This window comes from Opisthocomus hoazin, chromosome 3, assembly GCF_030867145.1.
Source record: "Opisthocomus hoazin isolate bOpiHoa1 chromosome 3, bOpiHoa1.hap1, whole genome shotgun sequence".
Classification (NCBI taxonomy): Eukaryota; Metazoa; Chordata; class Aves; order Opisthocomiformes; family Opisthocomidae; genus Opisthocomus; species Opisthocomus hoazin.
This window is the reverse complement of record NC_134416.1, coordinates 28814248-28837686: the sequence shown is the minus strand read 5'-3', so window position 1 is coordinate 28837686 and position 23439 is coordinate 28814248. Positions and strand designations below refer to the sequence as shown.

The following is a 23439-nucleotide window of genomic DNA, read 5'->3' as shown; positions in this document are numbered from 1 at the left end:
AGCCTATCCAGCTGATCTAATACAGATTTTGCAGTCTTTGTAAATTACATACTCGCTGCTGTGTTGGCAAACTGTGTAAGTTCACTCTTTCCCGAGGAAGCAGCCAGCCTCATTCTCACCAAGACCCATGCAGGCCAAACACAATAGTTGAGATCATTAACTACACACATTTTAAATATAAGACACACATTTAATGGCAATTTCTTTTTTATTTAAAAAAAAGTTGCAAAGCCAGATAATGTGAACAGGAAGCTCTTTTTTCTTCTTTTAATACGAATGCCTGCAACCACATGAAACCAAACAAAACCTGAACATTTTACACGAAAAAAAACCAACCCAGTCATTTTTTAATTTCATTAAGCTAACCGCAGTAAGAAGTGTTATTTACTAATGCAGGTAGCACTTAAGTTCTTCTATTTGAACTGTTTGTGTGGTCAATCAACCACCACTTACATTTTTATTTGATGCAAAGTCATGGGACATGGAATTAAACTAAAAAAAACCCCAAAGCATCACAACTCCATGCTTTTATACCTTGATGTAAGACATTCAATGTCCTCCAGAATTTCTGGGCTCTTCTCTGCCACAAGAAGTAGGCACAAAATACAGTTCTCATATCTTAACCACACAGATGTTTCAACCAAGAGCTAAAAAACTGAACTAGGTATTAGTTACAACCATTGATGAAAACTGTTTCTTCTACATCTTCCAGTAATTAAAAAAAAAAGTGAAATAACTGTCAATACTGTCAAATCTAGAATGTTTTATTCTAGAGCATCTTTTCCTCCTCTACAGCAAGCTCAACTTAACCTTCCGTGGACCCATTGGCCTATCATTCAGTTCATTAATAGCAGCCATAGCTTCCTCATAGTTTGTCATAGCAACGATGGCATCACCCGAAGGTAATCCTTGTTCATTATACTGTACAGAAACTGACTCTGGTATCACTCTGTACCCATAGAAAAAATCCAGAATCTCATTAGGAGTAGCTTTGAAAGGTAAATTTTTCAGTCTAATAGGAACAACACGTTCAGAACCACCACCGAAATTCTGATCTGGCATAAATCTTCCTTCAGGAAAACTTCCCATTTTATTATTCCCAAACTCCATTCTGCCAAAAGGTTCAGTGTCACCACCAAAATCCATGAGGGGTGGTGGACCTCTAAAATCCTTAGGAGGGCACATGAAGTCCTCAGGGGGATGTCTGAATTCAGAAGGATGCCTGAAGTGCCCAGGGGGACCAAATGAATGCATGGGTGGCCCTTGTGGTGGCCCAGATGGTGAACCAACTGGACGAGAAAGCTCACCTCTGTTGTAAGGATGTGAATGACCCTGCATTTCATTTGGTGCAGACAATGGTACAGTTACACCAAACTTCTGCATCTGCTCTTCAGATATAAGTCTCACTAATACCTCCGTTCCCAAGAATCTTCGATGATTTAAATTTTCTGCTTTCATGGCTTGTTCTTCAGATTTAAACCTCACTAATGCTTCTCCTAGTCCAACTCCTTTGTCATCATAGAGCAAGTAAATATCATCTTCATCGATATCGAATCTCGCAAAGAACTTTTGCACTTCAATTTTTGACACATCAAATGGAAAATTCCTTACATAAACGCACATCTTGGGGCCAGAATGACCTTCCCGATAACTTTTTTCTGGTATGGCCTGTCCAGAATGATCTCTGTCCTGCGATCTTTTCCTCTCACAGGAATCAATGATTTTCAACATTGATTTTTTTGAAATTGGAAAAATGTAAACAGAACGATTGAGAAGAACCTTTCTATGACATTCCAAAGCAGCCTGATAATCTCTCTCGCTCCGTAACATCACAAAGGCATCTCTAGTCCTCCTCTGATGCTTATCCGTTAGAAGCTTGATTTGTTTGCTGCATATATCCAGATCACCAAAAAAATCTCTCAAATCTCTCTTCTCCAGGTTAGTAGATAGATTGCGTAAGTGTATGTAGTATTCCTGGGTGGGAGGTGAATGAGAACGTGTTCTTTGTCTCCTTGGTGATCTTGAATGAGTATGCTTCCTTGCATGCATGTAGCCTGAACTTCTTGGAGAATGGTCTTCGCACAAAAAGCAATCGATTTCATTCAGCATGTCTACCCTCCCGCCATATTCAATCCACCGTTCCTCTGTAGTTGGGCTTATTTCTATAAACCTCTGACCCATGTATTGTCTATGACGTTTAAGGGCTTCTAAGGCATCACCAGGTGTAGCAAATTTTACCAAGCAATCACCATTGTTCAAACCATTACGATGCTTTATTAGAATCACTCCATCCACGTGTATCCCAGAAAGGAAAGCACGAACTTCATCTTCTGTTGCAGAGTAAGGTATACCACGCAGAAATAAGTAAAGATCATCTGGGTTAAATGGATGAGAATCCTTTCTTGACTGATAGCTTGATTTAGGCATACCTATATCACCATGTCTGGTGCCATTGGTATGGAAACCAGCCTCCGGATGATTCGGTGGGCCATAACCAGGTTTACTTATTCCTTTTGGAAAAGCCGTGACTAAATGCGGAATGTCTCCAACACCTGGTGCACCAGAACCATTAGGACCTGTTCTTCTACAGCCAGACACAGTTTCTCGTCCCCCACGGTCAAATCGTTTCCGGCTCATTTCTATGGTACTCTGCATTTCTGCCTTGCTGCTGAGAAAGAGCTCTATGCGTGAGTCCTTGATAAACCCTCCTGAACAGCTCATAGCACGCCGTGCATCTTCGTCTGTTGCAAATATAATAAAAGCCTCCCCAGTCTCTCCTCCAATAATATGCACACCTCCATCAGGAATATTCAATCCCAAGAAGAAACGACGAATATCTGCAGGACCCGCAACAACAGGAAGCCCCTGTAAACGGATGACTACAGCCATGCTGAGCTCAACCCACAGCAAAAATCACCTGCAGACAAAAAGGTACACATGATAGCACGTCTTTAGTACTCAGCTATTACAGTATCTTAACGCTTAAGAAGCTAGAGCCTTTTTAATGAATGTCCTTGTCTCAATCAAGAGAGAAGGAATCAAAAAACCCGCAAGTTCACAAGAACAAGATTAAAACAAGATTCACTGAAAGTTGATTAGTCAGAACAATTAGCTACTCCACCAGCACACGTGCACAAGTCTATCAATATTCCCTATCCTAAGGGCAACAAAATCCACCCTAAGTCACTCCTCGCCATCCACGATACCTAAAGAACACCTAAGTCTGTCATGGCATAGTTACTGTATGCCAGAGATCTCTGCCCAGTCCTCAGGAACCAAAGGAGAAAAAAAAAAAAAAAATCCTGTTTACTTTTGAACAGGACACTTGTGATCATAGCACAGAAAATACTAGGTGATAAAAGGAGAAAGGAAAAAGGATAACCATATCACTGGAAAATGAAGTAATTCACCAAAAGGGACGACTACTGCTTTGACAAGCTGCTCTACCCAGTGATCAGTTCTGTTCAACAACGCATGCTTTCTCAGCATTCAAAAATGTTGTCTCTCTCATGTAGTCAGAGTATTAACTGAAGCGGCCACATGCACTCAGGAGAGCATATCCTAGTTCCCAGCCACAAGTCTGTGAGAAAAAAAGGCCGTGTATGATCTTGTCACAATACTCAGTGAGAAGTGTTAAGCTTTCGGCAGCTTACCTGTTTCTGCTTTGAAGACCTGATAAATTCTGTAAAATCAACTTAACTGTGGAAAGAAAATGAAACATAATTAATGGCTGATATCTGTACTTCGCCTTACATACTGTGCTACACTGCTGCAACTCATCCATAGCAGCGGCTAATGCTAAAGCCAAGCATGTAATGAACCCACAGTTTGGGACACTACGAAGAACTCCATCCACGTTCCAAGACGCACTGCATCTTTCCGTTTCCATTTTAGAAGCAAAAGAAATTCAAAATTTAAGTTGACTTCTGGAAATGGTGAAAACACGATGAGATTACTTGGTCATCAATTGTGCCACACTGAACTGTTGAAATGAAACAGACTGACAGTATTATCGAGGAAAAAACTCTCAATTCTTTTCAGTCCTTGAAAGATGTGTAAGTCCATCTCAGGATTACAGGATGTGTCCATTCTTCTGAAATCCACCTGCTTTCAAAGTTCACAAGAAGAGCACGCTACTCACAAGCCCACCACTGCACTTAACATACACAGCGAAGATGATCAAATGAAAGAGCAAAAATATCCAAGAAGAAACTTCAGGGAGTGCTTCCATTTACAAAGCAAACTTCAGTATTTTCCCTGTATGTTTACTGCCTTTCAAATGTAAGGCCAAGAATCACTTTAATACACTGACTTAAACATATCCTGATTTTCAACATTATCTAACATCACAGAATACACAGCACGGTACTCTCAGAACAAACACAACCTTCTGTAGCAAATGACTACACTCCTTTTAAAAAAAAAAACCAACAAAAAAAACCAGCCCAACTCTCCAATGACAAGTGTTTGAGAATAGCCCTTGCACAAAGCCCTTGCTCAATAACAAATGTAAAGCACTACATCCTGATGCCAAGTTACCTATGGATAAGAGTAACTACGACTGCACCGGAGCTTAGCAAAACAAGACTGAAGCCCAAATTCTCTAACTAATGGATTCTACCTCACTTCTACATCAGCACTTTGTAAACACAACAAACTGAAAACAACTGCCTATTTAGTAACTTCACTAAAGATCATCTGTTCTCTGTATTTTTGTGGTGGGTTGACCCCAGGCCAGCAGCCAAGCGCCCACACAGCTCATCATTCACTCCTCATCTCCACCAGTGGAATGGGGAAGAAAAAGGAACAACAAAGTCAAGAAGACTTGTGGGTCAAGATAGTTTGATGGGTGAAGAGGAAGAAGTGAAACAAAGGAAATCACTCCCACAGGCTGACTGATGTCCAGCCTGCCTGCAAATAACCACCACCTCAGAAGCCAACAAGAAATCCCCCCCAAAAAAACAAAACTATCAAACAAAATCCTTTTTCCTCTACCTCAGTTTTTGTTGCTAAGCACGATGTTACACGGCGTGGAATATCCCTTTGGTCATTCAGGGTCAGCTGTCACGGCTGTGTCCCCTCACAGCTTCCCACCTACTGCCAGCCTGCTCGCCGGGGTGGCAGAGTGAGAAAAAAGAGAAAGCCTTGACACTGTGCAAGCGCTGTTCAGCTATAGCCGAAACACTGATATGTTGCCAACACTCTTTTAGCCACAAATCCAAAACACAGCACCATACGGACTGCTATGAAGAACGTTAACTCCATCCCAGCCAGACCCAGAACACTTTTTAATGTATCTTCTCAACAGATGTGACGACAATGCCAACCAGCAAGGAGAATTCAAGGGCAGAATGTTCTTACAGGACCTTGGTGTCTTGAAAAATCAAATCCGCTGCCCTGCTACTTTGTGATGCATTTAATCTGTGGTATTCTGAATTTCACAACTCTGCGTCCTTATCCCAATTTTTAAACAGCATTCAGAACAGATCTCCTCAGTATTTCTTCGGTGATAAATGGCAAGTGCTCCACGATGTACCACGGATACAACATACAACCTTCGGTGGTGAAAACTAGACACAGTGATTCCAGATCATAACGTGATATTTAAGAAGCCCACAAAGAGAAATGCAAGTTCAAATAATAAGCTTTTACTGTCTGTATATTAATTAATGAAGCATTGGTAGAAAATGTAGGCAAGCCATCCAACAATTTAAAGCAAATGACCAAAAAGAGTGACTTTTGGGATGAAAGTGCCACACAAAACTAAGACCCATTTATTACCTGAGCAAGGACTTCAGAGACAAGGATTTAGATAATACGTAGATTGACAACTTCACGCTACCAATTTAAAAGCACAGTAGTGTGCACACTATTCTAAGAAATGTCGTATTTGAACTGAGTTAACTGGAAAACAATACTATACCTATACTTCCACAGCCTCAGCAACTTCCAAATATCATTAAAACTTAACTAAAAAAAAACCCCAAACTTATAAACACTGTAGGAAACTAACCCTGCGCTAACTAGCATTTTTACCACAACGTTAAGAGATTACACCGTCTGCATGCAGCGAGCACGCAAGCTAGAAATAACACCCACAGAAACACCCCAACTTTAAAACTGGGCCAATATGAGAACTGGTGAATCGGAGGGAGGGCCATATCTTGTTCTGATCTCCTTCAAAATAAGCCTTAACAGCCGAGGCGTAACGGCGGCTCCAGGGTGATGCGAGCGGGCTCTGCAGCCGGGCCCACTCAGCGCCGGCCCGCTTCCGAGCGCCCCGAGCCGGGGGAACCGCTTAGCCGCCCGCCCCGCCGCCGCCCGACTGCAGACGGCGCGGCACCAGCCCGGAAGGGGCGAGCGGGCCCAAGCCCGGCGGGCCGGGGAACGAGGGGGACCGGGAGGGGAGGCCGCCCCACGCCACAGGCGCCCCGGCCCGCCGGAGGCCGCTTGCGATCCGAGCCCGCGGAGAAAGCCCGGCCCCCCCAGGCACCGGGACGGGGCTGCAGGGAGGCAGCGGGGAGGGAAGGGCGAGCGTGAGGAGGCCGCGGCCCGGGGAACGGCCGCGGCGCGGTTCGGCGAAGGCCAGGCTGCCGAGAAGGGGCTCAGGGCGCGAACCCCGCGCCCTCGGTTACACGCAGCGCGCCGGGGAAGCCATCCACCCACCGGACAGGCCGCCAGGACAGTCGCCGCGCCGCGCCCCGCTCCCCGCCGCTCCCGGCACAGCACCGCCAAAATGGCGCCCTCCTTCGCTTCCCCCTCCCCACCCCCCCAGCATCCAGCGGAGAGGCGGAACTGCGCCTGCGCGACCCCCTCCCCTTCGCCCCTACGGGTGAACCCGCGTGAGTCCTTCCGGCCCTCTCTCGCCCCGCGGCGCCGAGCGCGACCCTGCGCGCGCATGCTCCGAGCGCGCGGCGGCCCAGGACGCCGCCAGGAGGCGGGGCGGAAAACGCAGATTTCGTAGCCCTCTCTGTTGTGCCTGCGCATGCGCAGTGTCGTGCCCTGTCCGTTTCAATGCGCATGCGCGCCCTCCACGCGCGGACGCCATTGTGCTGGCAGCGCTGAAGGGGGCGGCTCTGCAGCTGGTGCGCATGCGCCTTGCGCAGGTCCTCAGGGCGTCCGTGTGAAGGGGAAGGTTGCGCAGGGAACGGCGTTGCTTTGCCTGCCGTGCTTTGGAGTGCTGCCTTCAGCTTCTCCTTTCCGTCCGTCCCAGTGCCTGCCCTGCTGCGGAAGAGGGGCAGGGAGGAAGGCGGGCCCGGTGGGGCCCAGCGCTGGGTGCGCCTCAGGTTCCTGGGAGGGCGTTTGCCCCGGCCGCTTCTCTTCCAGCGGCTGCGGGCGCGATTTCTGACTAACGCGGGGCTAGCCCGGGGCTGGGAAAAGGCGAGCAGGGAGGGGGGAAGAGGAGGAGGAAGGGTGTAAGGCCGTGTACAGGGAAGGGGAGAAGCGCAACGTGGATTGTGTAGGTGAGGTAGTTATCCTAGTGTTTATCCCGCTTGCCTTTCAGATGCTCTCCCCTGTATTTCTAGACTTCACCCTGTGCTTGTCTGCTCCATTTTTGACAGAAAAAAATCCAGTAACTCAGCCTTTAAAAGCTAGCTGAGCCCAGGGAAACAAAGGATGAGGAGTGAAGCATGTGGTGTGATAAGCATGTAGGCTTCCAAACAACGGTAATAAAGAGAATCATAGCTCAGCAGTGAGCACCTGGGAAAGGGGCAGCGAGGAGCCATTCAAACCCAGGACGCGAAGCGCCTCGCCGAGTTTCGGTAGCCCCGGAGGGAACGTGAGCGGCGGCTCCCGGCAGCGGGAAACGGGGAGGCGGGGCGGGACTTCGGCCGCAGCCCCGCTCCTCCGGGCTCTCGCCCGCCACCGGTTTCCCCTCGGGGGGAAGTAACACACGCGGCATCACGCCCGCGTTACACACCGCGCAAGGTTTAGTGACGAGGTACCGCAAACAGGGCGCCGCCCCGCAGCCGACACCCCCCGGCCCCGCACGCTTTGCCTGCTGCGGCGGGCCCCTCGCGCTTGCCGTACGAGCGGCGACGGGCCGCCGCGGGCCTGCCGCGGGTCGCCATGGGGACGCCGGGCGCAACCGCGCTGCTTCTGACGGTGCTGGCGGCGGCCTCGGTGCCGCCGCCCGCCCGCGGCTTCTCCCTCCCGCTGCGGCGGCCCGCCGACTGCGGCGACGCCCGCTACTTCGACACCGCCCGCCTGGCCTGCGCGCCCTGCGGGGCCCACCAGCGACCGAGCGCCGGCGGTGAGCCAGCCGGGCCTGCCCGGGGAGGGGGGGGAGGCGGCGCTGCCCGGGCCCGGGGACTGTGCGGGGCCGGGGGAGCGCAGGCAGCTCCGCGCTGAAATCCGCCCGCCCGGCGGCGGGAGGTTGCGAGGTCTGGGCTCGGGTCTGGGCGGTAGAACGGTTCACTTCAGGGGTGAGTCTGGAAAGGGCAGCGGGCGGGGCCGGGGTCCCGCGAACAGAGACCTGTGGCTGAGGCACGGCGCGGGAAGACGTCTGGTCGGCTCTTTTTTTTATAATCGCTCTTTCCTCAGGCGTCTGTCTGGTTCTGGGTATTCACGTTTTCAACTGTAAAATCCTACAGGGCCCTGAGTTTGTGTTCTTGAATGCCTCCGTAACTTGAGACCCTTTGTCAAAGCTTGGAGGTCTGAGGTGTGGAGTGTCTGAGACCTTCAGGCTGTGCGCGTGCTAGCCCCAGTCTCACGCGGAGCCCACACAACACACCTCGACAGCACTAAGTGAGAAATACAGATGGTAGTTTGCTTTCTGCAGGAGATAATCACAGAATCACAGAATGTTCGGGGTTGGAAGGGACCTCTGTGGGTCATCTAGTCCAACCCCCGTGCCAAAGCATGGGTCACCTACAGCAGGCTGCACAGGACCTTGTCCAGGCGGGTCTTGAATATCTCCAGAGAAGGAGACTCCACAACCTCCCTGGGCAGCCTGTTCCAGTGCTCCATCACCCTCAGAGTGAAGAAGTTCTTCCTCATGTTCAGATGGAACTTCCTGTGCTTCAATTTGTGCCCATTGCCCCTTGTCCTGTCGCTGGGCACCACTGAAAAGAGTCTGGCCCCATCCTCTTGACACCCACCTTTGAGATATTTATAGGTATTTATAAGGTCCCCTCTCAGCCTTCTTCAGGCTGAACAAGCCCAGCTTCCTCAGCCTTTGCTCGTAGGAGAGATGCTCCAGTCCCCTCATCATCTTTGTAGCCCATCATAAGATGGTATGATAGTGTCCTTTTTATAAATACACAGCCGAAGAGAAGTGGGAGTTCAGTGTTCTGTATACAGTGACGAATGCGAGACTAAGACCCAACAGCATCTCTCTTCAGAATTGGTACCTCAGTCAGACGCAGTGATCTGGGTGGCTGTGTTCACAGCTGCTGCCTAAAAACCAATCACCTCTTCCTCCACCATCGTGGTATCCTAAAAGAGTAAACCCATAGTTTACTTGCAGAAAAAATGCACTGTAATAGTTTTCACACACCCCACCCCCCTCCCCGATAATGTGGTTGTCTAGCTACGTAACACTTTTAGGCTTGAATCTTCCTCTAACTCAAGGGCTTTGAGGAGCGAGAAATTCCAGGGGGAGGTGAAGGATTTACAGCATCTGACTGGAACAGTGTAGGGAGCTGCCACTCAGTCTGCTGTTTGCATCTTGTCTGATGTCCACTTGGGATTGCACTAGTCTGCCCGTGAACACCATGGCTAGCTCATCACTGTGGATTCTGCTTTCAGGCAGCATGTCTAAAAATTTAGATATCGTCGCAGCAAATGTGACAACTCAAGTCTTTTCATTGATCTAATCCTATTGGAATTTTTCTTCTTTAAGTATGAATGGTTGATCATTTGGACTAACGTTGTTTCGGTAACCCTGGTCTCATGAGGATGTACTTTAAGGTTATAAAACTTTTGAAAGAATTTTACATTATTTTTACATGCACAGTTCAATAAGCTTAAGTAATAATAAATACATTTTATTAGCACATAGAATCAATTTTAGTTTGTAGTATGGGTTTAAGGATAGAGAGAGAGGTCCATGACAGTGAGACTGAAAAAATTAAAAAAAAAAGTTCTTGAGAACTAGCAGGAGTCCACTATGATGTGCCATGAAAGTAGCATTTACTTTAGTTTCATACTGAATGTTAAGTGTGTTCTGTTATTCACTGAAAACCATTCAGCAGAAAGCTTGATCCCCATGCACAATTTTAAGAGCTTTGAGTTTAAAATAGCTTTACAAACTCCAGTTATTTTGAAAAACCTTTATGTATAAACATATTTTGGTTTTAGGACTGACTTCGTATTCAAAGGATAAAAACTGTATAGAATCATAGAATCATAGGTTGGAAAAGACTTCTAAGATCAAGTCCAGCCATATACAAACATAAAATGCTGGTGGTGTAGAGAGGATGGGCTAAGAATGGCAGAGGGGCAAGACTAAGAGGGAGAGCTTTTACCTGTTGCTGGATCAACTGATATAGTTTTAAAAACCCCACAAAAGCACAATCTCTGGGTTCCTGTTCCCCCTAGTGTATCAGTCAGCCTAGTAACATTTTGCTAAAACATTTTTGTACAAACTATAACACGAAAGTTTTTTAAAAAGAAAGGTGACTTTGATGCGCATCTCAGATTTTTCCTTTGTCTGTCTAATAATCTATATTGGCCTCGAGAACAATAGCAGTTGTTCTTAGTATCCTTTGAAAAAAAAAATCAGTTTTATATAGATTAAAAGTGCTTGGTTTTTTCTTTCAGGTAGTTCATGTGTATGTCAGCCAGGATACAGGATGGTTTCTAGTAATGGTGGGTCCTCCATTATTTGTCAAAAATGCCCAGAAAATGTGGTAGGTATTGAACTTTTCATACTTTGCCATAATAATAATGCTATTTTAAATTTTAAATTTTCTCCTGACTGTAAGTTGTGAATTTAAAATTATTTTCCATAATTATCTTTCCTTGGGAATTTTTAAGATCGTGCTTACAGGTAGTATTTTTTTTCTCTTTAGAAGTATTTATTACTGTTACTTTGCAGGCATTTTTCATTATAAATTTTACTCCACAGACAGAGTATTTTAAATGTTTCATTTCCTTCTGCTGCTCTGCTTTTCTGCTTCATGGTATGTTATCCTTGCACAGAGACCACTGTTTATATATAGAGTGCCAAGGATGCCTTTCAGCTCAGAGGTATCTTATTTGATTATTTATATAAATCCTGTTATTGTAATATTTAGGTTGTATCTTCATAGTCCCTGATACTTTATCTTTTTACTTCAAAATCAGCTGGTGCTATTATGGTACTTCAACTGTACATATCTTTGTAGTTTGGTCACTTCTTTCTACCTTTCTTGACAAATTAAGCTATAGTTTTTGGTCATATTCACAGCATTGAGCCAGAAGCACCAGGCTTAACCAGCTTTTTCCTGCTATAGTAACTAGAGAAATAATTTTTCTCCAGCAAAAACAACTTTTTAGAGTGAGAGCCTTCCTGAATACTTCTTTCACTCCAATAACTGTAGAAGAACACTCAAGAGACCAGCTTAGTTGCATAAGTTAGGTGTTTAATAGCTGGTGGGTAATGTAAGTAATTTCTCTCTTCTTTCTGTCTTCATACTGCATTAGATAAAGACATTGACAAATATCCATTGGTGTTTTGATCATTCTGCTGTTTCTTTCTCTTCCTGTAATGGTGACGTTCATCTTTGATGCTATGGCAAGGTTTATGCAAAGGTGAAATGATGATAGTGGAGAAGAGAGTAACATCTGTATCACCCAAGGATGAGCAGTTATCTTCATGTTCCTCATTGGTTTTCATTAGTAGTGCAGCTACTTTGCGGTATAACAGGAGGGTGGGTGTGGACTGTTTGGGTTCCATGCAGATATGTAAGTTGCTTAAGACTCCTCCATTTCCATTATTTCTGTATATTTATATGCACATATGTCTATTTATGCAGTTACGTTTATTCTTTTTCACTGTAGAATCACTATATGTTTTTTAAACCTTCCACTTTGAATCAAGTCTTATTTTCGCTAAAGGGTGAAGAACACTTTTTTTACTCTATGTCTGCATGGGAATTACTTTTGCCGAATTTTTTTTCCTTCTTTTCTCATTAAAAGCTTCATGAATGTTATCGATGTTGTATCTGAACACATTTTCTAGTAAATAACATCTGGATCAGGCATTCTTCACAGATGTTTGGTGTTGTCTGTATTTTTGAAAATTATCATAGTTTTATGTTTTATTTTAGAGCGGAGTCACTCAGGATGGGTGGAATTGTATTACTTGCCCTAAAGGCCTGACTTCAGAAGGAAAATGTAAATGCCTCAATAATGAAATATTAGGTAAGAAACGCATGCACGTTATGAGATATTAGTGCTTATTTTAGGTATTTGAGTTTATTAAGACATGCTCTTCTGTTAAATAAGAAAGGAAATTTAACATATATTTACGTATCTAATATAAAAATTCAACATTCTTCTTGATCTTCAACCTCATTCCTGAAAGACAGACGATAAATCCATAGCGGTGTTCATTGCAATAAAAACTATTATGCAGATATTCCAAAAATAAATACTGGTGTATCACTTCCCTTAAGCTGGTTGGCACTGGGTTGAGGCCTTAAAATTTGGATAAGAACAGTGTCAATGTAGACAAAGAAAAAACATTACAATATTTTGTAGGATATAATGTGTAGGTACTTTGCAGTACTGGAATTATACATACATGAGTAGGTGGAACAGAATAGCCTGAGCAAGCCAAGCAAACTGCTGTGTATTAGTAGCCGTGGATGTCAGGCCTCCCTGAGACACATACCTCTATCTGTGATTTCCTGTGACGTGCTTCCCTGTATCTGGGCCTCTTTCTTGATGGTCTCTAATAGTTGCAGATGAATTTCAGTAGACACAGAAAATTAATTTTAATATTGATTTTAGTGTCTGTGTTAACTATATTTTTGCTCATCTTGCATAGTAAAAAGCTAAGCATCATCAGGCATGTAAAACAAAAAAGTTCTTGGGAGCTTTAGGTTTCCTTATTTTCAAAGACACAGGATGGAAAATACTTTCTGTAATTCTTTGAGTAAGTATTACTAATGTCCCCTTTAGTCATGTTTCTATCAGAGTGTACCAGTGAATCACTGTTTCCAGATAATTAATTTTAAAAGAATCTGTAAAAGAGTGAATGCCAAATCATCTTCCTTAAACTTTATGAGAGTTACAAAATACCTTCTGAGCCTCTGTGGCAAAATATTGAGAGCAAAGCTGATTCTGTAATTTAACATGCAGAAAGAACATTAGTAGTGAAATTCTTTTGATTCTCTTTGTATCTCTCTTTTTTTTATAATTAGACTTGAAATCTCTTGCCAAATGATTTAATTGCTGGAAGATGCGGGTTTGTAACTTTGGATTTGTGACATCTGCATGAATCATTTCAGATGAAAATGTATATTTTTTTCCTAATAATTTGTAAACTTGGTATTTTGAGTTTTAGCTTTGCAGTGAAGACTTGGTTTGAAATTTGGTTCAGAATAAATAACAAAAGAACAGCAAAACTGGACATGAAATAGTGCATTTCTCATTAATATGAGACTGCATGTGCATAGCTACAAACCATGCACATATATGAATGTGCATTTATAGTGGATGTTGTCTGCAAGTTGTGCTCTTGATTTTTTTTTTAAATAAAGCCTTTGCATTTATTTTAAATCTGTGTAGACACTGTATTTTTTCACACTTTTCTTAATCTGCGTGCAATACTGCAATACCTCATGCAATTTTATCACAGTTGCTTTCCTTTTCCACTTAGTGGAAAGAAGTATCGATGGCATTTTGCTTAGTGAAGCATTGTGCATACGTTGTAACGGAAGTGAGCAATCGTTCTCTGCTTCAGATGCGTCAGGAAATAGGTGAGTGTTCTTTGCCTTTTGTGATGATAAATTTGAACGTGTCATGTTCTGTTTAAGTGGAATATTCTTGAGGAACAGTCTGTATCTTTGGGATGACAGTTTTAAAAGCAGTGAATTAGAAATCCTGGACCCCAGATAAAACTCGGCATGTTTTGTGTTCACTGAAGTCCTTATATGACAAACGGCTTCGTTTGTTTTGCTTTAGTGTGACTAAAAAGCAGGCTTTGGATTGGAAGCAGAAAGGTAATTCTTATTTTGATAATTAACTATTTTGTTTCTTTTCTACTTCACTGACAGTAGAAACAAAACCAATGACGTCTTTTGGATTTCAGTTTGAACTAGTGAAGATGCTGACAGTGTTATCAGGCATACTATGTAATCAGCTTTCACTAAGTACTAAATCTCATACTTGACTACATTTTAAGTGCATTCTTCATGTTTGTGATCCATAGGTGTGTAAGGTGCGAACAAACGTTCATCAATGTAAGCAAGTCTTGTGACTGCAGCAGCCCAAACATTTTAGTAAGTAGAAAAATGCTTATTGTGTAGAAGCTTAGAAAAACTAAAGTTATGTTGACAAGTGCATAATTTTCCTTTTTTTCCGCCCCCCCCCCCCAGACTGGAGGATTGTGTTTCAGTGCTAGTGAAAGCTTACCCCCAAAGGGAGTTGCAACTGTTCGTTTTGGACAGCTAGTAAGTCTATTTAAGCTATCTCATTATTTACTTTCAGTAAGTCTTTTAAATTAAATTCTCGAAAAACAAAGTTGGTGGTTTGTTGTCTGATCACGGTGATTGCAGGGTAATTTCCATCAAGATAGAGTGTAGATATGTAGACCAGGCAAGCATTGTTCTAATGGAACGTGTTTAAGCAAATTCATGCCTTCTTGGAAACTGGAAAAGGGAAGTAATTTACCTGAATTTAGTATCAAAACAAGTAGCATGTGCTCTATTGTGTTGATTGTATGCATTGTCATGTATCACAAAAACATGCTGACAGTCCATGAGGGCCTCTGGGCTTTTTTCCCTTTGTTTGTTTTTTTTTTAATATGTAAAATTGGTATTCATATTAAATATTTGAAAGAAGATGTAAGAACTGAAAGGACGTTTTTAGTTGTCAGACAGAGCAGATAGAAGAAAACGGACACCTGTGCAATTTGAGATTGTGTGTGAAATTGTTGAACTTCTTGAATTGGTTAATGAATGAAAATACGTTCTGTTGAGAAGAATGAAGGTGTTTTCATTGTTTTAGCTAATGAACTTTCATTAGTTGTGAAACCTGCTCCAAGACCATTTTCCAAGTAGTTCTGAATTCAGGAAATGCTGTGTGGCTAAGAAATGTAGTTTTAAATGAATTAACGTTAAAGGCTACTGCTTGAAAGTAAGCATAAAGCAGCTTTCAATTTTCCTGATAGCAAATATTGGTTTTGCTTTCTGGAAATGCCATCTTCTAAACAATATTTTATTGAAAACATGTCTTTTCAGTTGTTTACAATATGTACGAAAGCTATGTTTAGTTCAAATATGAGTAGTTATAAAAAGCAGGTTGTGAAATAATTTGGCAAATCAGTTAAATTTACCACCTGATTAACACCTTACCCTTGAAATCATTAGTACTTCCCTTGTGCAGTAAAGAAAACTCCTTTGTCACAGAATCCATATTCAAAACTTAAATATTTCTGGTCTTGTTCCGTATATTTTGTCTAATTTAGTGAACTGAAAGAAGTTACTGCATTATGGTGGTGTTTTGAACTGAGCTGGTTTGACTGAGACATTTACAAAGGATGGAAAGCTCTTATTGAAAATAAGTAGCGTCTCTTAGCTGACATAGTTTTCCAGACTGTTATGTTATGGATAAGTTGTTCTGAACAAAGACAGTGAAGCATTTGTTTATTTACAGGGTATAACACTGACATCAGCATGGTTTCTGAAAAACCTGCAATCCTCAGCCTCTGCCTGTTGGGTGAGTTTCATTAATGTTCGCAGTTTGCTTTTTTATACAGAAGTGATACTCTGTATAAAAGCATGGCACTTTAATTTTTAGAAGTTAGCTTGCTTATTTTTAAAGAATCTTATTTTGAGATGACAGTAGATAAGAAATATATATACAGAATGTTTAGAAAGAGTATTGAGCACTGGTCAATATTAATGTACGTTTCCAGTGTTGGAATCTTCATAAGCTGAATGGCATTAAAGAAAAAATTGTGCAATTATACTTCATAACAATTCACAAACCTAGTGATATACAGTAAGGGATCACTGAGAAAATTAACTTCTTACATATGCACTGTTGATTGGCAGCTGTCTTTACCTCTTATTTGGCTTTCAGTTACTCATTTTGTTTTGTGATGGAGAAGGATCACCATAGAACCACCCTTTTTAGCTTCGCTTTCCTTTATGTATGCAAGTGTTGTTTGTCATTATGTTGCTCTGGGTGGCAGTAACCATGGGTGGAAGAGTGGCTGTGGCAACACAATCATGCACGCTTGTGATGGGAGTATGCCTCTGTCTCCTTTTTACCAACTTTGTTATCACACATCCTCATTTCCCTTCCGTATTCGTCACCTCAGGATCAGATTTTAACTTCTCTGGCCCTACTTTTTCTCCCAATCTGTCACAACCCAAAGGATTACCTGGCCTACAGGTGTATAGAGATCACAACAGTGGGTTTGCAGAATTCTGTAATACACAAGCACACAGTCTTTATTTTCTACATTTCTTTCATAGAATCACGGAATCATTAAGGTTGGAAAAGACCTCTAAGATCATCAAGTCCAACTGTTAACCCAACAACACCATGTCTGCTAAACCATGTCCCAAAGTGCCACATCTACACGTTTTTTGAACACCTCCAGGAATGGTGATTCCACCACTTCCCTGGGCAGCCTGTTCCAATGTCTGACCACTCTTTCAGTGAAGAAATTTTTCCTAATGTCCAATCTAAACCTCCCCTGACGCAACTTGAGGCCATTTCCTCTTGTCCTATCACTTGTTACTTGGGAGAAGAGACCAACACCTGCCTCACTACAACCTCCTTTCAGGCAGTTGTAGAGAGCAATAAGGTCTCCCCTCAGCCTGCTCTTCTCCAGACTAAACAGCCCCAGCTCCCACAGCCGCTCCTCATAAGATTTGTTCTCTAGGCCCTTCTGATGCCGTGAAATCGCTTCTGTCACTTCACCAGCCTCATTGCTATTTTTTAGACATGCTCCAGCACCTCAATCTGTATTACAGATTACTACAAATTACTACTAGTGAAGTGAGTATACTTAGGATTAATAAAGCAAGTATATATGTATTCCAGTGGTAGCAGCAATCAATAGTAGCAGCAAGCATATATTTCAATATTACAAGATACTACAGAATTATCACTAGTAAAGCAGCAAATAACACTTATGACCAATTACCTATATGCATGCCTATGTATATATATTATTCACACTAGTACCAGTACAATTCTCACCAAGCCACTCCCAGGAGTGCGGTTTCAAAACTGACGATGGACAAAGTCTCACTTCGAAGGCGATCCGTGTCGCTGAGTCTGGAGTCAGCCAGGCATCCCCAGCAATGGGCCGATAACTTGCCTAGGAGAGCGCATAGAAAAGTTAGTGCAGGGGGAGTTCTCTGTATGTGAGAGAGACAGACAGACAGGGACAGATTCACTCTTGATTTGGGGTAAAAAATAAGTCATTTTTGTATCACAGAGTCATAAAGGGGCATAGGACAGCACCACCTGAAGCAGCCAGTGATGAAGATGGTTTGTATTCTCTCGGGCCATTTCCTGTTTTTCCAGACTGCTTTCCTGCTCTTTCAGCTGGAACAGCCAATAGCAGTTGCCGATTACAACTTCCTTAGAACGTTTTCCCTCTTTTCCAGACTGTTTTTCACCTTTGCAGATGATAAGTTGCTGTTACAGCTCCTTGGTTTTGTGCTTATCAGTGGTATCTCAGGGTGTCTCTGGTGCTTAGCTACTCAGCTGTGCTTCTCAAGGATGTTTCTGATCTCCAGGCCTGGTTCCCAGGCTAGCAGTGCCCAGGATGACAAGGCGTTCTCTCTGTCGGTATTTCAGCAGACTTCTGCTCAGTATTTTCCCAGATCGCCTTTGTGGCTGCTTGCATCACCATCTCATACACACAGCACGGGTATATTCTCCTACTTACCCCATCCTTTTTTTACAAACTGAGACTATCCTCATCAGTTACGTAAGTTTATCCTGTTTGTCTACCTCAGCCTTCTCAGCTCTTCACAGGTGCTGCCTGAATGTCATGTGCAACTGCCAGTCTGACTCACACGAAGGCAATAGGTGGTGGCAAATCACTAGTGCAGTGACCACTGTGCACAGATGCCAGGGATCACTTCTGCACGTGGGAGTGCTTTGTTTACCAAAATGGAACAATGGTATAAATACAATATAGGTTAGGAACAATGAAATAGAATACGTACTAAAACTGAAAGGGACATATTTACAGTACATGCAGCTATGGTTGTCAATCGTAGGTCTTTGATGGAGTCATCTTTGTGATACAGCCTAAGTGATGTTAAACTTTTTAATTCTTACTTCATTTTCTAAATGCAGATTTTGACATTTCTGTCACATCATACCATCTAGCTGATGCAATTAAAATACACTGAAAAAGCGAGAGCATTGATTTCATGCTGCCATCTGCAGATCTATAAAAATACGGAACCTGAATAGCTGGAAGAAAATACTAGGTGTTTACAAAACAAGTAAAACTGAAGATTTAGGAGTGGCTTATTAAACATAACATCAATTTTATGACTGCCTCACCAAAAAGAGGGGTAAATAAATACGTTTGTGTGTTCTTGTGTTTCTCCACTGCAGTTGTACTCCAATCTAACAGCATGCCAAGCTCTTGGAAACATGTGTGTGATGAATATGAACTCACTGAGTTCTTCAAGTACTGATGCCTGTGGTTTATTTCAGTATATTTATGTCAATACAGCAAGGCTAGGCATTGTTCATTCAATAGCCTTCTGGTAAGTTGCCTTTTACGTAACTGCAGTCTTTATTAGTGTTTTATGGAAACTATTATTCTAAATGTTCTTTGATGCAAAATGTTATATTTCTTTAGATAAAACATTCTGATTGTTTTCAGGAGGCATAATCTTCCGTGGCTATATTATGGTGATCAACCAGGATTAGCATCCCAGGTGCTTGAGGCAAATCATTTCCCTACAATGTTCACTTTTAAAGGAACAGAGAAGGTAGGTGTTGGGTAGTAGACATGGGGAAACAGATGTTAGAAAGCGGATATAACCACATAAAGAGGTTTAGATTCATTGCAGATGTGGCTCCACTACAGATAATTTTTGGGCAGATAGTGTAACAAAATTCAGTGTGAGATCTTACAGAAGAGGAAAGTGATATTTACGTAAAAAATCTCTAGGTAAGATGATTTTACTAAAAGTCCTCAGCCCTCAGATTAATTTAGGGCACGTCTACCTGTATAGGAGTTCCTCTGGAACTTTTTCCACATCCCCGATGAAGCTGTAGAATTGTAAAGTATGTTTCTTAAAAATTAAACTACCAAAACCAAGATTAAAAACATAAAGGGAAAAAATGAAGCAGTGTGCTGAAACTTTTAAGGAAGCATCAGATGTTAAGACAGCGGTCCCTAAAATGTCTATGTCCACTTTATGGCAGTTTCATTGTTTTCTTTATCTTTTTTCATCATCAGGATGTAAAGCTGCAATTTATTGCAGCCTCTTTTGATGCAGCAGGAAACTTTCTTAAGTGGCAAAATTTGGAAGGGGGCATCTTACAGGTACGTTTGCTTTCAGTTATCTTTTGCTTATACAATAATGTTCTGATTGCCTTTAGCCAAATTAAGGCAAGAGCCAAGAATTTGGTTACTACAGTAGTGACAGTTCACAAGATAACTAGATAAGGGAAAATAGCCCTTGATTCTTGCTCATGATGATCTCTACAAAATCGAAAGTATAAATTCAGCAACATTGCCCTCATCCATTGAACCAATATAAATTTGGAATATTGGAAAGCTCTGAAAAACAGTGTGAGTCATTTGGAACCTGCTATCTCTTTCCTCCATTCAGCATACAATTACCCATGTACGTAATTTATTATTTGCCCTCTTCTTCTTGGCAAGAAAAGTATCTTTTAGCTCTCAGTCCATATATGTTTATGGAAAATTCTGGGAGTATGTTCCTACCCTATTGGGTGTTGTCACCTGTTTTCACACATTATGTGGGTGCCAAGCAAATCAGTGATTATGTCATTGTCAAGAGAGGCAGGAAAACTGATCTACCACCCCATCTTCTTTCAGTTCTCTTGGGATTTTTTGTTTGTTTATTGCTCTTGGTTTTAGTATAAAATATGCATTTTTACCAGCATCTGCCTGGCTTTTTCATAACAGAAAGTTATAAAAACTTACTGAGAGACTTTACATAGAATTGGTGATGACTGGCTAGGAGATTCACGGTACCCTTGGACACTCTGCCCTCAGATTTCAGTGGCACATGCACATTCTACTTCAGCAGTACCATGCTGTAGAGGGTGTGAAAAACGCAAGAAAGAAGCAAGTGGAAGGTGCAATAGTAGTTAGTCTTAACAGTTAGCAGAAATTGGCAGCTGTGAAGCATGTTGCAGAGTAGTACTTGTTTAGCAGTCCGGTGGTGATCTAGGCACTCTCAGCAGTTCCCTAGGCTGGCAACAATAGGAACACTGGCAAGAACAGTGGGGAATTGTCTGTCCTCTTTTCTAGGCTTTTGATGTCGCACTTGGAGCGCATCACTTCAAGTGCTCCAGTATCACAGAATCAGAGAATGTTAGGGGTTGGAAGGGACAGCTGATATTCAGGATTTAGGTGGTGACTGCTATTTCTTTTGTTACTGTCTCAAAATGAACTGTCTTGCATCTGCCTCTGAAATTGTAAGGGAGAACTAGTGTCTGAGAAAACAGAATACTAAGCCAATTACTGTGCATAGAAAATGAGATATTCTGACATAGATTTTAAGGTTTATTGGGACACGCTAATTTCCTAAACGCAGAGCTTCTAGTAGCTATCAAAATCAATGGGAAAAGAATAGCTTTTCCATTCAAAGCCTCTTTTAATGTAATAGATTGTGCATGATGATAAGACATCACAGGGCTAAAGCAACCTCAATGCATAATTATAGCAATTCCCAGAATTTCAGTTGCACACTAATAGAATTGAGTTTTATGGAAATTTAGACTTCATTTTCATTTTGGGAAAATGGCTATGCCCTCCAATAAGTGCCATACTGATTTAGTCAGAATTTGGCCCATTTTGCTGGGTTCTGCTTAGAATGACTTGTTCTATACTGAAAATGTAGAAGTTACATTGAAAAAGGAAAAAAAGTCTGTTACTTGCCACGATAACTTTGATCTTCTGAGAATACTAGCTTAAGAGAAAGGGGGCAATATGAATGTGGAGTTTCTTTCTCATGGGATTCTTGGATTTAGCAGAAGCCACTAATAAAGCTTGAGGCAGCACGGTACATTGAACATTCAGACCCCAAAAAGGTTATTCTTGCCTGGTTGGATGCTGCTGTCCACAGATTTCAGCTTCAGTGATGGAACTGAAAAATACTATGCAAGTATGAATAAGCTAAAACAGCATTTTAAGAACACCAATATTAGTATAATCAGTAATCGTGTTTACTCTTCAAAATGAATCCCTCAGTTCTTAAAAAATAGAACAAAATATCTTTTTGTGAGAACTGTGAATACATAAACTGCTTGGGGTACCTGTAAATATTTTGTATGAGAAAATGATACGTTTGAATTAACCAAATAGTAATTATGTTTTGTTCAGCTTTGTCCTGATACCCAGACTAAATTGAATGCAGCTTATGCGTTTGGAACAACTTACCAACAAAGTGTAAGTAAAAGATAAAATGCTGTTCTGAATTTTGAATTAAGTTGCTGTATACATCATCAGTAATTCAGTGCATATTGAAGAACCTCTGGAGTTTAGCCGTAAGCTGCAACATGGACTTCTTTCTCGTGAAACTACTGCTTATTTTAATTTCTTCATTATTGAGTGAAATAAATGTATTTTTTAAAAATTATTTAACTATACATCACAAAATAAAAAAGGATAAGTAAAATAAATTTAACTGGCGTATTAGTGAGTTTGCTGACTTATCAGTGGAAGAACACAGTGCCTGAATTCTGACAGTCATATACTTTTCATCGTAACTTCTGATTTTCCTGCCTCCATCTTTGAACGGGCTTCATATGGAAAGAAGGCATATGCAGTCATGCCATGCCTGTATGTTGTCCCTGTTAATACTTTAATGTATTCCCTGATCTCAGTGAATTCATTAAAGAGATGGAAGGCAAGTTTTAATCAAACAGCTGACTCATCAGAGGAAAGAGATTCTTTAGCTGTCTTGACTATGGGGAAAACTACTGGAGTTTTCACACCTCACTAAACACCAGGAAAGGAAGAGGGGATAGAGGACTTGAGCTTTATTATACTTAGATGCTAAATTCAGTCAGCCACAGATGTGGTTCTGCCAGCAATAAAGCTTCATTAACTTTTGTCAGTTACATGTTAAATGGGGAGGTGGTAGTGTCTTTGGCAGGGGGATGGAGAAAGAACATCTTTATTTTTGTAAAACTCCATGCGTGTGTAGCATCTAACATATATATATATATTAATATTATTTGTTAACTCATCTACATTCAAACCATTCCCCACATTATGTGTTGCAGTGTAAAAATGTATAAAATCTAATTGCTATTTGGGTGGTATAAAAGTCTTGTAGTGTAATAGCTGTCAAAACTTTAGTCCTTGAAAATGGAAGTGTGTACCAAATAATTTTGACAAATCTTTGTTGAATATTTTTACTCTTCCATACTGTTTAATCTTGTTTAATCCATATTTCAGTATTTCAGACAGAATGGAAACTTATTTTCTATTTGGGATCACTGGACTAGTTGAGGATGGTTATTCTTTTTTTGTGCTTTTTAAAATCTTATGTATTTGATATATTGAGTCTGTAGAAGCTGTTGCTAAGTACTAACAACAGTTAGTATTACTGGGTTTAAATACAAACACCAATAAATATTAACTTACTGAGTATTTTTAATGTAATTATTTTCATGGATTGTATGCATCACCTTTTTCCTGCAGCTTTGGAGAAAACAGGGTTGGCATGTTGTACGAGTATTTAAAGACTGCAGGTTTGTTCACATATGCAAAAGCTACCTACTTTCACATTTAATTTCTTCACACAGTCACAGAATGGCTGAGGTAGACAGGGACCTCTGGAGGTCACCTTGTCCAACCCCCTGCTCGAGCAGGGCCACCTAGAGCAGGTTGCCCAGGACTGTATCCAGAAGTCTTCTGAATATCTCCAAGGACTGAGACTGCACAACCTCCCTGGGCAACTTGTGCCAGTGCTCGGTCACCCTCACAGTGAAAAAGCGTTTACTGATGCTCAGAAGGAACCTCCTGTTTCCGTCTGTGCCCAGTGCCTCTGGTCCTGTCACTGGGCACCACTCTGTCTTGTACACCCTCCCTTC

General features: G+C 42.0%; 2 protein-coding genes across 8 annotated transcripts in view; one reads left to right on the top strand and one right to left on the bottom strand.

Annotated features, from left to right (window-relative positions):
- Nucleotides 1–229: 229 nt before the first annotated feature.
- RBM12B (RNA binding motif protein 12B) lies at nt 230–6755 on the bottom strand. Of its 5 annotated transcripts, none has more exons than XM_075415863.1 (3): nt 6667–6755; nt 3654–3699; nt 230–2917 (listed from the first exon to the last, which is right to left on the bottom strand). In XM_075415863.1, the coding sequence occupies exon 3, from the start codon at nt 2887–2889 to the stop codon at nt 790–792; it is 2100 nt and encodes a 699-aa protein (XP_075271978.1). In that variant the 5' UTR covers nt 2890–2917; nt 3654–3699; nt 6667–6755; the 3' UTR covers nt 230–789. The 5 variants fall into 5 exon arrangements, with proteins under 5 accessions (XP_075271978.1, XP_075271979.1, XP_075271980.1 ...); XM_075415864.1 differs by lacking the exon at nt 6667–6755 and adding an exon at nt 3826–6373; XM_075415865.1 differs by lacking the exon at nt 6667–6755 and adding an exon at nt 4996–6373.
- A 384-nt stretch (nt 6756–7139) lies between these two features.
- Nucleotides 7140–23439, top strand: part of TMEM67 (transmembrane protein 67) — a 35593-nt gene continuing 19293 nt past the window's right edge. Inside the window, exons 1-11 of one of the 3 annotated variants that reach the window (XM_075415860.1) lie at nt 7140–7275; nt 10765–10853; nt 12255–12348; nt 13811–13910; nt 14363–14432; nt 14529–14603; nt 15808–15870; nt 18748–18902; nt 19022–19130; nt 19604–19690; nt 21722–21787. In XM_075415860.1, the coding sequence (XP_075271975.1) occupies nt 10797–10853; nt 12255–12348; nt 13811–13910; nt 14363–14432; nt 14529–14603; nt 15808–15870; nt 18748–18902; nt 19022–19130; nt 19604–19690; nt 21722–21787 (876 nt within the window). In that variant the 5' untranslated portion in view covers nt 7140–7275; nt 10765–10796. Of the gene's footprint in view, nt 7276–8174; nt 8255–8344; nt 8427–10764; nt 10854–12254; nt 12349–13810; nt 13911–14362; nt 14433–14528; nt 14604–15807; nt 15871–18747; nt 18903–19021; nt 19131–19603; nt 19691–21721; nt 21788–23439 lie in introns of those variants that run through there. The other 2 variants (XM_075415859.1, XM_075415861.1) reach the window with 2 other exon arrangements.